Source organism: Centroberyx gerrardi, chromosome 9 (genome assembly GCF_048128805.1).
Source record: "Centroberyx gerrardi isolate f3 chromosome 9, fCenGer3.hap1.cur.20231027, whole genome shotgun sequence".
Lineage (NCBI taxonomy): Eukaryota > Metazoa > Chordata > Actinopteri > Beryciformes > Berycidae > Centroberyx > Centroberyx gerrardi.
In genome coordinates, this window is record NC_136005.1 from 12569754 (window position 1) to 12583208 (window position 13455).

Here is a 13455-nt window from a genome sequence, read left to right on the forward strand (position 1 = left end):
CAAGGACTGATACTCTATCTTCTTCCTCTTCCTTCCTTTCTCACTTCATCCCCCTCTTTCTCTCCTCTCTTCTATCTCATTCTCCTCTCATGCTATTTTTTCTCCCTCTCTGGCCCGCCACCATGGAGATAAGAAAAATCCCCTTTATACTGTTGGCTCGTCTCAGGACAACAGTATGTGCGAACTGTTTGTGTGTTCTTATATTTCTATATTTATGAGGACCAAATGTCCTCACAAGAATAGAAAGATGAGGAAAATCCTCCAAAGTGAAGACACTTCGCTGGTTCTCTCTTCTTATAAGGAAAAAAAAATTAGGCTTAGGACATATTGACTTTATAGTTAGAAATAGGATTCGGTTTATGTTGTGGTAAAGGTTAAGGTCAAGGGTGAGGGAATGTGGTCTGTGAAGGTCCTCACAAGTATAGTAATACAATATGTGTGTGTGTGTGTGTGTGTGTGTGTGTCCATGTATGTATATCTTTCTGTTCATGTGTATGTGCACTTGAATGCAAATGTAGCATGCTTATGCATTTTTGACTATTTGACTATTTAAGTTTGCCCTGACTCTAGGTGTGCGCGTGTGTCTCTGTGTGTGTGTGTGTGTGTGTAGTTGTGTTGTGAGTGTAGGTGTCTCTGTGACTCTCTGTGTGAGCCTGGAAAGCTGATAAGGCCCCCCTGTGTAAAACCCAGTCCCCGGTCTTCATGGGAAATCAATTTGTCCCGCCTTCTACGTGGCCAGCCTTTATATGCTTCATTTCCTCCTACGGCTGTCAGCGAGTGTGTACAGAGTCATTGCCTCCATCCTTCCAGCACAACACGCACACACACACACTCTGAGCTAAATCAAACTCATATCACAGTCACACACACACGCATATTCATTCACTGTACCTGACACTTCAGCTCAAGAGCAAATTGCAAAAAAGAGCAGTAAAGTCGAGGCAACGAAACATGGCAAGTGTGTAAAATGTGTGTGTGTGAGAGAGAGACATAGCGAAGCGAGAGAGAGAGAGAGAGAGAGAGAGGGAGAGAGAGTGAGAGAGAGGGAGAGTGAGAGAGAGAGCGTGCAAGAGAGAGAGAGCGAGAGAGAGAGAGAGGGAGAGAGAGTGAGAGAGAGGGAGAGTGAGAGGGAGCACGCAAGAGAGTGAGAGAGAGGGAGAGTGAGAGAGAGCACGCAAGAGAGAGAGAGCCAGAGAAAGAGAGACAGAGAGAGAGAGAGAGAGAGAGAGAGAGACAGAGAGAGAGAGAGAGAGAGAGAGAGAGAGAGAGAGTTGAGTCCTAGTAACTTGGCCCGGAGCTCATTAATCTGCAGGTCTGTTTATGCCATAGTGAGGAGATACAGTGCATACAGCAGAACCCACTCACACACACACACACACACACACACACACACACACACACATAAACAGCTCATTTTCATTCCACTCTGCAGAGAGTATGCCCTTTGTTTCTCATTGTACTTAAGAGTCTGGAGAGGAGCTAGTGTCCATACTGATTGAAAATTGGGAAATTGTGCCATCTTCCCATCTCTGAACAATGTGTCTATCTGTGTGTGTATGCACGCACCTGCATGTGCCTGGGGTTGTATCTGTGTGTGTATTTCTGTGTATGTACTGTATGTCTGTGCATGCGTTTGTTGTTGAGTTTTTGCATTTGTTTGTGTGTGACTGCATTTGTGCATTTATGTGACCAAGTTTGTGTGTATGTGTGTGTGCGTGAATGTGACTGCGTTTGTGTGTATGTGTGTGTGTGTGTGCTTATCAGTGCCTGAGTCAGCTGCAGGCTGAGCAGTTCCAGTCAGAGCTTTGGGACTCTTTGGGTGGTGTTGGTGTGATTGGGGGGCGGCGCAGCCAATCACGTTGCCGATAGAGGAAGCCAATGGTGTAGGTGAATTAATGAGGCATAGCGGACAGGTGGAGCCAGCCAATCATAGCCCTTTAAGAGCTCCTCAGCTGCCGACAAACGGTGACAAACCGCCGGTCATCAATCACCTGAACGGCACACACTCTGCTGCACACTCACACTCTGTCACGTCCAACCTCATGTATGTGTTCCTCAGCTGCAGCCATTGTGCGGCAACGAAAGAAGTAGTAGTTGCAGAAAAAGTAGTATAGTCAAGAAGTAAGTAAAACTCGCACCAGGACTTGGATCCAGCCCCAGACACATTAATCCACTCCATCATTAATGAAGGAATGAATGGGAAGTCCCGAGGGGAACAGCATGGCAGCACTGGCTCTGCCAACTCTCCACAACTGTTCATCTCTCTCCCTCTACATACCCATGGAACTCACTGAGCATCTTGCTGCTTTTCTTACCTTCTGCCTTTCTGTCTTTCTTTCTTAGATATCTACAATTAATCTCTCTGTTTCTCTCTCTCTCTATAATACTCTCTCTGTACTATAGTTCGCCCATGTTTACTAGCTCTAGGTTACACCTTTGTTTATCTATTTATGGACGATAGCATGCCAGGGTGCCCTTACCTTCAGTACTGCCCACCCACCCACCCACACACACACACACACACACACACACACACACACACTAAAGGACTACAAACTACTCCCTCTCATCGATTCTCAGCTAAACCAAACACTTTTTTGATCGTCATAAACCTAAATCTGGACATCGTTTTTTAAACTTTGTCATGACATTAGCCATATAGACATTTAGGTATTTAGTGATCTCCACAGTCAACAGACTATAAAACGGTAAGAATTAATACCCTGGTAATGCTAATAGGCATAAAGACAGACTGATAGCAGCACTAGCTGTACCTGGCAAATATCTCAATGGACTGCGTGTATCCATACCAGCTGCTGGCCTCGGCCAAAGTCAAGCCCTTATTGAGTCCCTGTCCTTCCCATTCACCCCATCTTCTTTGACCCCATCGCTCAGATCCGCGGCCACAGTGGAAAGGTGGGTTAGGGGCCAATGATATTAATAGCCTCAGCCTCATGAATCTTTCAAGCTCAATCATATGAGTTGATGTCAGAGGAGAGGGTCCCACTGGATGCATTAGTTAATACAGAAAGCCTGTGGGGGCATTTCTCCTGGCCTCTTTAAACATGAGATCTGCATTAGCACTTCATATAGTCTGGGATACATATTAGCTTTATATAAGGTGGGGCCAAGGGGGCAACCCTGTGAGTGTGTGTGTGTGTGGGCGTGTGTGTCTAGATGTGTGTAAAAGAGGGAGAGAAAAAAAGTGAGAAAGCAAACATTTTTGTGTACATCCTTGTGAGCATGTTTGTCAATTCAAGTATGCAGGTAAGTGAGTGAGGGTGTGAGCTTGAATAAGTTTCATTTTATGCATGAGTACGGAGGCATTTCTGTATGAATGATTGCATTGGCCTTTGACAGGAAAATACAGAGCGAGAGAGAGAGAGAGAGATGGAGGCAGAGAGTGAGAGAAGAGGGGGGAGAGGTTAGGGGGTGAGGAAGTCTGGCAGGAAATTAAATGTGTTATTGGGGAGAAGTGCTGGGGGGCTACAGGCTTGTTTTCACCCCCATCTCTGCACTGCGGAGCAATTTCCATACAGCCCTCTTGCCAAAGAACAACATGCTGGAGGGGCAAGAGGAACAGGAGAGGGAGGGAGGGAGGGAGGGAGGGAGGGAGGGAGGTAGAGAGAGGGAGTGAACAGGATAGAGGAAAGAGAAATGACAGAGAGCGATAGAAGAGGGACAGAGTTAGTTAGGGATAAGAGAGAACTGCAGGACTAATAAAAGAAGCGGGAGAGAAAATGCGGGTGGGGGTGAAAGAGAAGCAAGAGGGGTGGAGATATGAAGATGTGGAAAAAGAAAATGAAGGGAGGGAAAAGAGAGTCATATTTGATATTAAGCACAGTGGAAGGGATGGAGCGCGGGGCGATGGAGGAGGAACAGGGGGAGAGAGGAAGGGAAGGGGGAGAGAAAACTCAGATCTAATCACCAAGGTTGGGAATGAGGCCAGAGAACATGGGGGAATGCAAAATAAAAAAAAATTACAGGTATCTTTCCCATCAAGCAGAAAACTAACTCGAGGACATTGCTCCGCACCAAGATGGAAATAAAAAGTTGCTATTCAATTTATTTTGCTGAAATTGACCTGGAAGTTCTTCAAACCACCTGTGAATCTGTTTGAATGTTAGTTGGCAAGATGAAGGGACTGTTTCTGACTGATGTGTTTGAGGAGTTGCGCGCATGTGTGTGTGTAGCCGAGTGGAAACAGGAGAAATGATGACATGTGTACAAATGTGGAGGAAACAGAGAGGAGAGTGCAGCGGAGATAAAAAGAGGAATGGCGGTAAAGGATGAGGACAAGGAGGAGAGTAAATAGAGAAGAGAGATGGCCACTGGAGTGTGTCACTGGCCAAATTACTGTGCCACTCTGAAGCAGCTCAGGTACCGTTATCTCTTCTAATTTATCATGCAAAAGACAGAGAAAATGGGGGGAGGGGTGTCCACACCGGGCTGTGAGGAAGATAGATGGAGAGGAAGAAGGACAAGGATCGAAAGATACAAAGAGAGAATAGCTTGGTCTGAGTAATTTCCTCCCTTTTAAGAGGACCATTTACCTCCTTGACCCTCAACAACTCCTGTTGCATTTGAATTCCAAACGATAGACTTCCACCATTTGGCTGGTCTTTCTGATTCTGCCATGAAAACACATTTCCGTGTCTCTCTGCTGGTTAAATACAGACGAATATGAATGACTCACAGAATCCATATTGATGGCTTTGCTTTAAATGACGCACCTGCCTGGTCTCTCTCGTTCTCCCGGCTGACTGACTGGTGGGCTGATTGAGGCGTTTCTGAAGAACAAACAGCAGCGGACCAGAAATAATTTTCCTGACTCCGGCTCCATTTAGAATCACCGTGATTTGTTGACCCGTGTTCAGAGATAGACCGAGACAGGTTAATGCGTTTTCCCCAAAACAAACCGCATTTGAACAGAACAGAAATAGCAGTTGCTGTCAAGGGAATGAGATTTCACTTTTAGAACCCGCAAAAGGAAAAAGACAGACACACAATATAAATGGAAAACAAGGATGTATCTTAAAACAAATGAATCAGTCAAAACCGGTGGGCTCATTGCTCTTTCTGTAGGTTCTCGAATCGAAATGACTAAAAATACAGTGTTTGCAGCCATTCCTGTCTCTGTGTGTTTGTTGACAGCCTCGAACCAACCACAGACAACCTGAACACTTTGGAACAGAGATGAGAAGGAGGACTTTCTAAAGACGGGGATCCAGTGGAGCTTGAGTGCTTACATTCAGGTGTCCACACCAGCCTCTCTCTCTCTCTCTCTTCCCCTCATAAATGTTAAAGACCGACCCACAGTAGAAACACAGGCCATCCATAATGCAGCTCTCCTAAACGCTTCTTCCCAAATAATTGCAGCTACAAGCCAAGTCCTGGGGAGTGCCTCTAAGGTGTGCTGCAGCTGTGGTGCCACTGCCCTATTTTGCCTAAATAATCATTTCACATGGATAGCAGAAGCAGGTTTATGTGCCGCTCTGGCAATAATGGGGCTGTGGTGGCTATATCCACAGTGCGCTAATGGTTCATTTATTATAACAAACTCATTCGGCATCGCAGGAGAAGGAACGAGGCCTACAGTAAATTGGCCAAGCTTTCAGGACTGTCAAAAAACAAATGAGGAAAATGAGAGCTGCAGATGTGAAGTGGGAGGGAATGGGAATTGTGTTACACAGAACATAATATAAACTTCTTGTTTTTTTCCTTTATTACCTTCATTCTCTCCCATTCCTCTATAATAGCACTGGAGCCAAGTGTTAAGTCAGTATAAGTGTGGTCAAGGGTTTGCTGTTATAAGCAATTAACCTCTTTGCCTTTGGCTGTAATTAATATCACAAGCAACTGATATGCAGCTGCCCAGAGGCATAATCTAGATTACAACACCAGGTTCAATAACACCAGGAAATGCAATTAAATTCCTGAAGGGAGATAGCAAGCACAGTACTGATCAGTGAACAATAACAAATGGTTTGTGAAATGTGCTTTTCTGCCATTAAAGTGTTCTAATTCTTTCCAGTTGCTTCTAAAAACCATAAAGTTTTGTGTGACTGAAACACCCAAACCAAATATATTCCAGCGGATCATTACAAACTATGTCTAATTCATGCGGTTAACATGCATTTGTCACGAATTATCGATGCAACTGTAGAATGCTGATTGATCTCCAATATCATTAGTGTGCCACACACACACACACACACACACACACACACACACTTAAATGTTGCATAATATGTGCGTCTGGGTATGAGCAGTATAGCTTATTGATAATCAGGCCCAGGACAATATGCCTCTCTTGACCCTTGAGCCCTGATCTATGACCTCTTTCCATAAGCAATGACCCGTAAAAACCCCGGGTCGGCCCATGGCTTGGTATCCATGAATATGTAATGCACTGAGACTGAGAGATAGGACCAACAAAGGATGCCTCAATGTGCTCTGCGGTCTTTTCTGATTCCTGAGGTTGAGGAACAGGAATACCAATGGCGCATCTCATCAAATAACTGTTTACAGTTCATCCTTAAAGTGAGATAAATCCTCACATATTTAACAAGAAACACAGGCACGACCTTAGTTTTACTCCAAGGCCCTTAATACAGCAAACTCAGTTCGCTGTTCAAAACAAGCTGTGGAAAATAAAATGCCAAAATAAAAACATGGGTTTGAAAGCCAAAAAGGCAAGGCCAGGGTTCGAAAGCCAGAACTGCCCTCCCTACACAACAGTGCAGCTACTTAATCTAATATTTACTCTGGTTCAAACCACAGTGTGCTGGCCAGTGCCCAGAATCAATGTGGAGAACCGACTCTGCACTGTCAACAAGCACTTTGTACAACTCTGATGTGTTGAAGCTACGATGAACCCTGTGAGGTTCATGTAGTTGATTTTGTTTTCTACAGTTCTCATTCAAAGTAAGAACGTCACTTTGATGTCTTCTGTCAATGCCAACTGGTCTTCAGAGTTCTGCTTCGTCTTTTCTTTATTTCCCTGTTTATCCCGATCCGCAGCAGCATGTGTCACTGCTCTAACCCTTTAATCAGCTACTCCACCCCTCACTGAGCTCATAGCTCCTCTGTGGCCCAAGTGTCCTTGTGTGTCACACACACACACACACACACACACACACACAGACACACACACACACACACACACACACACCTACAGCAGTGCACAGCCCATTTCTGACAGACACATTCTCCCATCACACAGCTGAGTGGAAAGATGAGCTGCCTACCACTCCTGGGGCAGAAAGTGAACACACACACGCACGCACACGCACACACACACACACACACACACACACACACACACACACACAGAATTGAGCACAGTGAAAATTCAGTAGTCTGTCACAACTGGATGGTTTACAGCATACTATGGATATTCCCCATTCACTTTCACAGTCAGGGAGCTTGATCCTGGCCACAGCAAAACTACTGGACCTGATAGGTAAGGTCCTCTTGGCTTTGAGTGCACTGAGATTGGGTCCAGAGCCCGACTAAAAATAAGGAAACAACCGGTCTTTTCCTCTAGATTTCATTGTACGGTACATCTGGTAAACGTTCTCCAAACATATGCCTCTCTCTCTTTGCCTTATGCCACAGTGACACGGCGTCCGTCTGCAGCTGCTGACCTCTCCGGGTCTCCCTGTTTGACCTTGGTCTGGCGGTGACTCACCGATCTCGCAGCTCTCTCCAGAGAAGCCCTGAGGGCAGTAGCAGCTGTAGCCGTCACCCTCCTGCAGGCAGCTCCCTCCGTGGAGACAGGGGTTGGTCTGGCATGGGTTATTCTCCACTGGAAAGAGAGAGAGAGAGAGAGAGAGAGAGAGAGAGAGAGAGAGAGAGAGAGAGAGAGAGTGAGAGGAGGGAAGGGGGTTAATTGACAGGACGAGTGGTTGTACAAATGTATATAATTCATTTTCCAAAGAGGACCATTATGTGGGGGGGGAGTGCCTCAAACGTTGACAAACTATGACAGGCAGCGAGCCAGCGTTATGCCCCTCTCATTATGCCCCTCTCCTTGCCAAGCCCATCCTCCTCGCTCCTCTTCCCCCCTGCTCCAGTCTGTGACAGAGACAGAGGAAGAGTCGGCAGACAGTACGTAGAGGTCCGACGCCCCACCTGTCCCCCGTCTCTGTGTGACTTTCCACAAGGTGACGGATCGGCTGTTGTTGCGTCTGTCGCACCCCTGTTTATCATGACTGATGCTCGGCAGGCGAAGGACAATGTGCCGACTCCCTCCCGCCGTTCCCCTGCCTCTCGCTCGCAACCCGGGGTCCTACTGATGAGCCAGGGTCCTCATAAATTAGCTGATCATTGCCCAGGCAGGCACAGCGGCGGACACCTATTTTTATGGCACATTACTGTGTCGCGGAGAAGGTAATAAACACATTTTACTTCGCCGGGCCGTAACTCCGCGGCTCTTCAAGGGAAATGTTTTGGAGGATGAATGGCGGAGATTGAGGAGATTAAGTCGTAATTATTGCTCTTACATTTTAGGATGGGACGAAGGGAGGAGGAGAATTTGACAAGGACGGTTAGAGCGCGACGCGGGCGTCAGGATTTTATATTTTGTGTGCAGAGAAGTACTGTGGGGAACTGGCTAGATTAAGTGTCTTTTTATTATCCAATCCTGATAGGATTCCAGCCTCTGACACAATCTGTCAGGCCATCTAATACACTGCATCTTCTCCATAATAACACCCAGACTCACTTAATGATGTATGAGCAGAGAGATAAAGGTGTGCAGTTCGCCTCAAAGCCTTGGAATGTGTGTGTATGTGTGTGTGTGGCTATTGCTGCTTCTTTGTGTGACCCTGACTCATTCTGTGCCGGTGAGATATAACGTGAGTGTGTGTTCAATTTCCTGCGAGGCAGAGTGATAGGCTCCCACCCCTGCAGAGAGCCTGCTATTGATACACTGTGCAGAGGAGATGATGTAAAGGCTGCCTTTGAAAACATATCAAAGTGATTCACTGAATGAGAAAAACCATTAGAGACAGGCTCATTTCTTAAACCAACAGGGGGAGAAAAAAAACAACGCTGTATGTGATTTGAAAACATACATTGCTTAAAGGTTAATGATGTACTGATGGAGGTGGTGAAATCGGCAAATGCTGAGCAGCGCAGGCCACGTAAAAACACACACAGGATGGCCGCTGGTGATGTGAGAGCCTGGTTAGGTCTGAAAGTGTCAGGTAATGGAGTAGAGGAAATGGAGAAAAGAGGTAGAGGAAGGGAGCTGTTTGTGTCTCTTTTACCCTCCATCCATCCACCATCCATCTATCTGTCCACAACAAATAGTCTTCGTCCAGAGCCCCAGTGCCAGGCAGTCTATATGTGTGTGTGTTATTGTGTGTGTGTGTGTTTGTGTGTGTGAGAGTGTGCGTGTGTGTTTTTCAGGTAAGTCGGGATGGGCAGTGAAAGCTATTTTAATTAATAACAATAATAATAATAATAATAATAATAATAAACTTTATTTATATAGCACCTTTCCAAAACAGGGCTTACAAAGTGCTTTACAGGGTAAAAGCAAACAACAGGAATCATGAGGTGTTAATCATAAAAACACTAAGAACAAGTAGCACAATAATAAAACAATATATAAAATAAGCAATAAAACATAAAACAACAAACACAGTAATAAAACATAACAATAAAAAATAAGATAAAACAATACAAACAAATGGTGTAGAAAAGGTAAGATGGGATCACAGGAAAGCTAGCCTATAAAAGTGCGTTTTAAGAAGAGACTTAAATGAAAAGATAGACTTAGCCATCCTAATCTCCTCTGGAAGGTTGTTCCAAAGTCTGGGGGCCTTGATGGAAAATGCTCTGTCACCTTTGTTTTTTAGTCTGGATTTTGGCACCACCAGGAGAGCAGCATTTGAGGACCTCAGGGCCCGTGACGGCACACGGGGAGTTAAAAGGTCAGAAATATAGCTTGGGGCCAGGCCATTCCGGGCTTTAAAAGGGATAAGTAAAATTTTAAAATCAACTCTAAAACTAACAGGCAGCCAAAGGATGAAAGAATAGGTGTAATGTGCTCTCGTTTCCTGGTACCTGTTATAATCCTGGCGGCTGCATTTTGGATTAGTTGTAGAGAGGAGAGAGACTTTTTGCTGCAGACGGAGAACAGGGAATTGCAATAATCTAGCCGCGATGAAATAAAAGCATGAATGACCGTTTCAAGATTTTTGGTAGACAGAAATGGCTTAATTTTAGAAAATTTCCTAAGTTGAAAAAAGCATGACTGGATGACAGATTTGATATGGCTGTTCAAAGTGAGGTTGCTGTCAAATAAAACACTGAGGTTTGTACACTGCGGAGAAATAAAATGGGAGTATGAACCAAGGGTGTTTCTAATTTGAGTGTTGGAGGAATCAGTGCCAAATAGAAGTATCTCAGTCTTTTTTGAGTTCAGCTGAAGGAAGTTTTGAGCCATCCATTTATGAATGTCTTCGAGACAGTTCATAAGTGAAAATATTTCATCGAAATTCTTGGGGTCACAGCTGAGATAAGCCTGGGTATCGTCTGTATAAAAATGGAAACTGATGTTGCGCAATCTTATGAGATGTCCCAGTGGCAGCATATAAATGGTGAACAGAATCGGGCCAAGCACCGAACCCTGAGGAACCCCACAAAGCAGCCTAGAGGTGGAAGACTTGGACTCAGCAATACCAACACAGAAAGACCTGCCTGTAAGGTAGGACTTCAACCATTCAAGGGCCGTGCCACTGATGCCCACCCATTGCTCTAAACGGGACAAGAGGATGGTGTGATCCACTGTGTCAAAAGCTGCACTGAGATCTAAGAGAACTAAAATGGAGGGACGTCCAGCGTCAGCAGCTAAAAGCAAATCATTCATGACCTTAAGAAGGGCGGTTTCTGTACTATGGTGAGCTCTAAAAGCTATTGGAAAGACTCAAACATTGAATTATCATTCATAAAAGCTAAAAGTTAATTTGCAACAATCTTCTCCAGGACTTTAGTTAAAAACGGAAGTTTAGAGATAGGTCTAAAATTGTTAAAATCATTAGAATTGAGTCCGGGTTTCTTTAACAGGGGTTGAACAAGAACATTTTTGAAATGACGGGGCACAGTACCAGAGGAAAGGGAGCTATTTAAAATGTTCAATATAAAAGGACAAACTGTGTTAAAAACTTCTTTAAAAAAATCTAGGGGGGAGAATGTCCATAGGACAGGAGGAGGGGTTCATTTTGTTAACAATTTCTAATAGTATAGGTTGAGAAACAGGGTCGAAGACAGCAAAGCAAGTATCAGGCCTAGCGGGTAAACAAACTGACGGGGGATCTACGGGTGCGGTAATACTCTGACGAATGAGGGAGATTTTTTGAGTGAAAAAGTTTAAAAACTCATTGCAGGTTTCAGGGGTAGCGTCAAACTTAATCTTAAACTAGAACTAATTAAAACTTGGACTGGAGTTGCATCCAAAATATCAAAATCTGACATTTTTGTAGAATGGGGTTTTCAAGGTGGCTTGTGTGTCCCATTTAAAAAAGCACTTGCTTTTAATTCCAGGCAGTTGTTTTTTCTAACCCAGTGTGAAATTCACTGGTTTTGTTGAAGGTTCAAGATGATAGTTTATGGGGTCTGATAGGCTGGGATGTGTGTGGAATTCATAGGAAAATCAGTTGAATGAAACAGGAAAGCAATTAAATTTGAATTACTATGAATCAACCAAATTATTATTCCAAATTCCGCAACTTGTTTTACTTAAGGGTTTATTAATGCACAGGAGTATTTTGGTTACCTTCAAAATACCAATTGATTTTCAAGATTTTTCCAAAAAGAAATATAGTTTGAGACAGGAACATCTCAGGATGCGCCTGAGTTCTCAGCAAACCCCACGCATGAATCCGCCTGAGATGCGCTTAATGCCAAATATAAGTCTGACGTCTGACTGCCGCTGCATGCAGTTTGGTATTAAACCCCCGCTGTGCAGACTTCACTGCACTCTGAATCACAGTCCAAGGGGGCATGTGTCTGCTCCAATGGAAAAGACAGTGATGCACACGGTATTACTGTCAATACTGACAGTTGAGCGCCAGGTCATCGAGTAATATGTAATGTTTTGACTTCGTCTAAGCGGACAAGGCCTCAGGAGCCAGAGATGAACTTCTCCCACTCGTCCCCCAGGTCACTGAGACTGGCTGAACAGTGATTGTTAGGATACTCAACGATAACGAGTCAGTTTTTGTTGCTATCTGGAATAACACTGTGCATGAGCTTCCTTTGCCATCATTAAAAATGAGCGAGATGAACGTTAAAAAAGTTGTAACCCTATAGATGGATGGTATCACCAATTGTTGTGAATGCGTCTAGGAAAAATTAGACTAGTAGACTAGTATATGTGACTTTGTGTGTGTGTGTGTGTGTGTGTGGGCATGCATGTGTCTGCATGGGTCTTAGAGCATATAAGGCTACTGCCACTAGTTCATTTTTCTCCATAAAAGAAGGGCACGGAGCTAAAAATGAGCTGAAATGGACTCTCCCTCATCTACCTTCCACTCGCACTGATGAATGGTGGTAATGCTGTCTGTGGTAATACAGACTGAGAGCTGAGCTAGTCTGCTGTAGCGGAATAGGACATTGATCCAATCTGCAAACAATTAGTAACGACTTATTACACACAAATGAGACTGTTCTTCACCATCTGTCCGCAAACAGCAGTCCGCTGACTTAGCGCTGGGATAATATCTACAGTATACAGAATAGGAGCAGCAGTTATGGATTGTGTAGACAGACACATTTCAGTCTATACATGCATATTACATGCAAGAACGGACGAACACACATGCACTCCATGTCACACACTAACGGCTAACAGAAATTAAAAAAGAGACGTAAACGTGTCTGGTTTAGTCACGTATAACTTTAAAGTTTATTCCTTGGGATGAAATTTGGTTGTTCCCTCGGTTAGGAGTGTTTGTGTGTGTGCATGAGCGCAAAACTGAAAATGAATATGTAAGTGAAAAATAGATAAAAATGCATGAGACGGAAAGAACGAGAGAGCGAGAGCGAGAACGAGAGAGAGAGCCTGGACAGGACGCATGAGAGAAGAGGGAGCTGGTGCGTGGGATAGAGGGGAGGAACAGGGAGGAGAGGATGGAAATTAAAATTTAGTATAGAGTGGGAGAAGTATGGGCGAGAGAGAGATGGATGGAGCGCGAGAGAGAGGGAGAGAGAGAGAGAGAAATGTCAGGAAGGGAGGGACAGAAAGACACAGAGGGAGCTATCACACATTTCCTCCTCTCTTAATGCTAGCTGCTGGCTTATGATTAATTACACACTGGTCTTAAAATAGGTCGCCTCTTCCATTCCGAGTGTGCGTCTGTGTGTGCTACATGACAGGGAGAGAGACAGAGAGAGAGAAAGACGGAAAGAGAAAGAGAGAAAGAGAGTCCGAGAAAGTAGGAG

General features: G+C 44.5%; 1 protein-coding gene across 1 annotated transcript in view; it reads right to left on the bottom strand.

Moving 5' to 3' along the window:
- Nucleotides 1-13455, bottom strand: part of ncanb (neurocan b) — a 134876-nt gene that overhangs the window by 34045 nt on the left and 87376 nt on the right. Inside the window, exon 12 of the mRNA XM_071926009.2 lies at nucleotides 7694-7810. Within this exon, the coding sequence (XP_071782110.2) occupies nucleotides 7694-7810 (117 nt within the window). The remainder of the gene's footprint in view (nucleotides 1-7693; nucleotides 7811-13455) is intronic.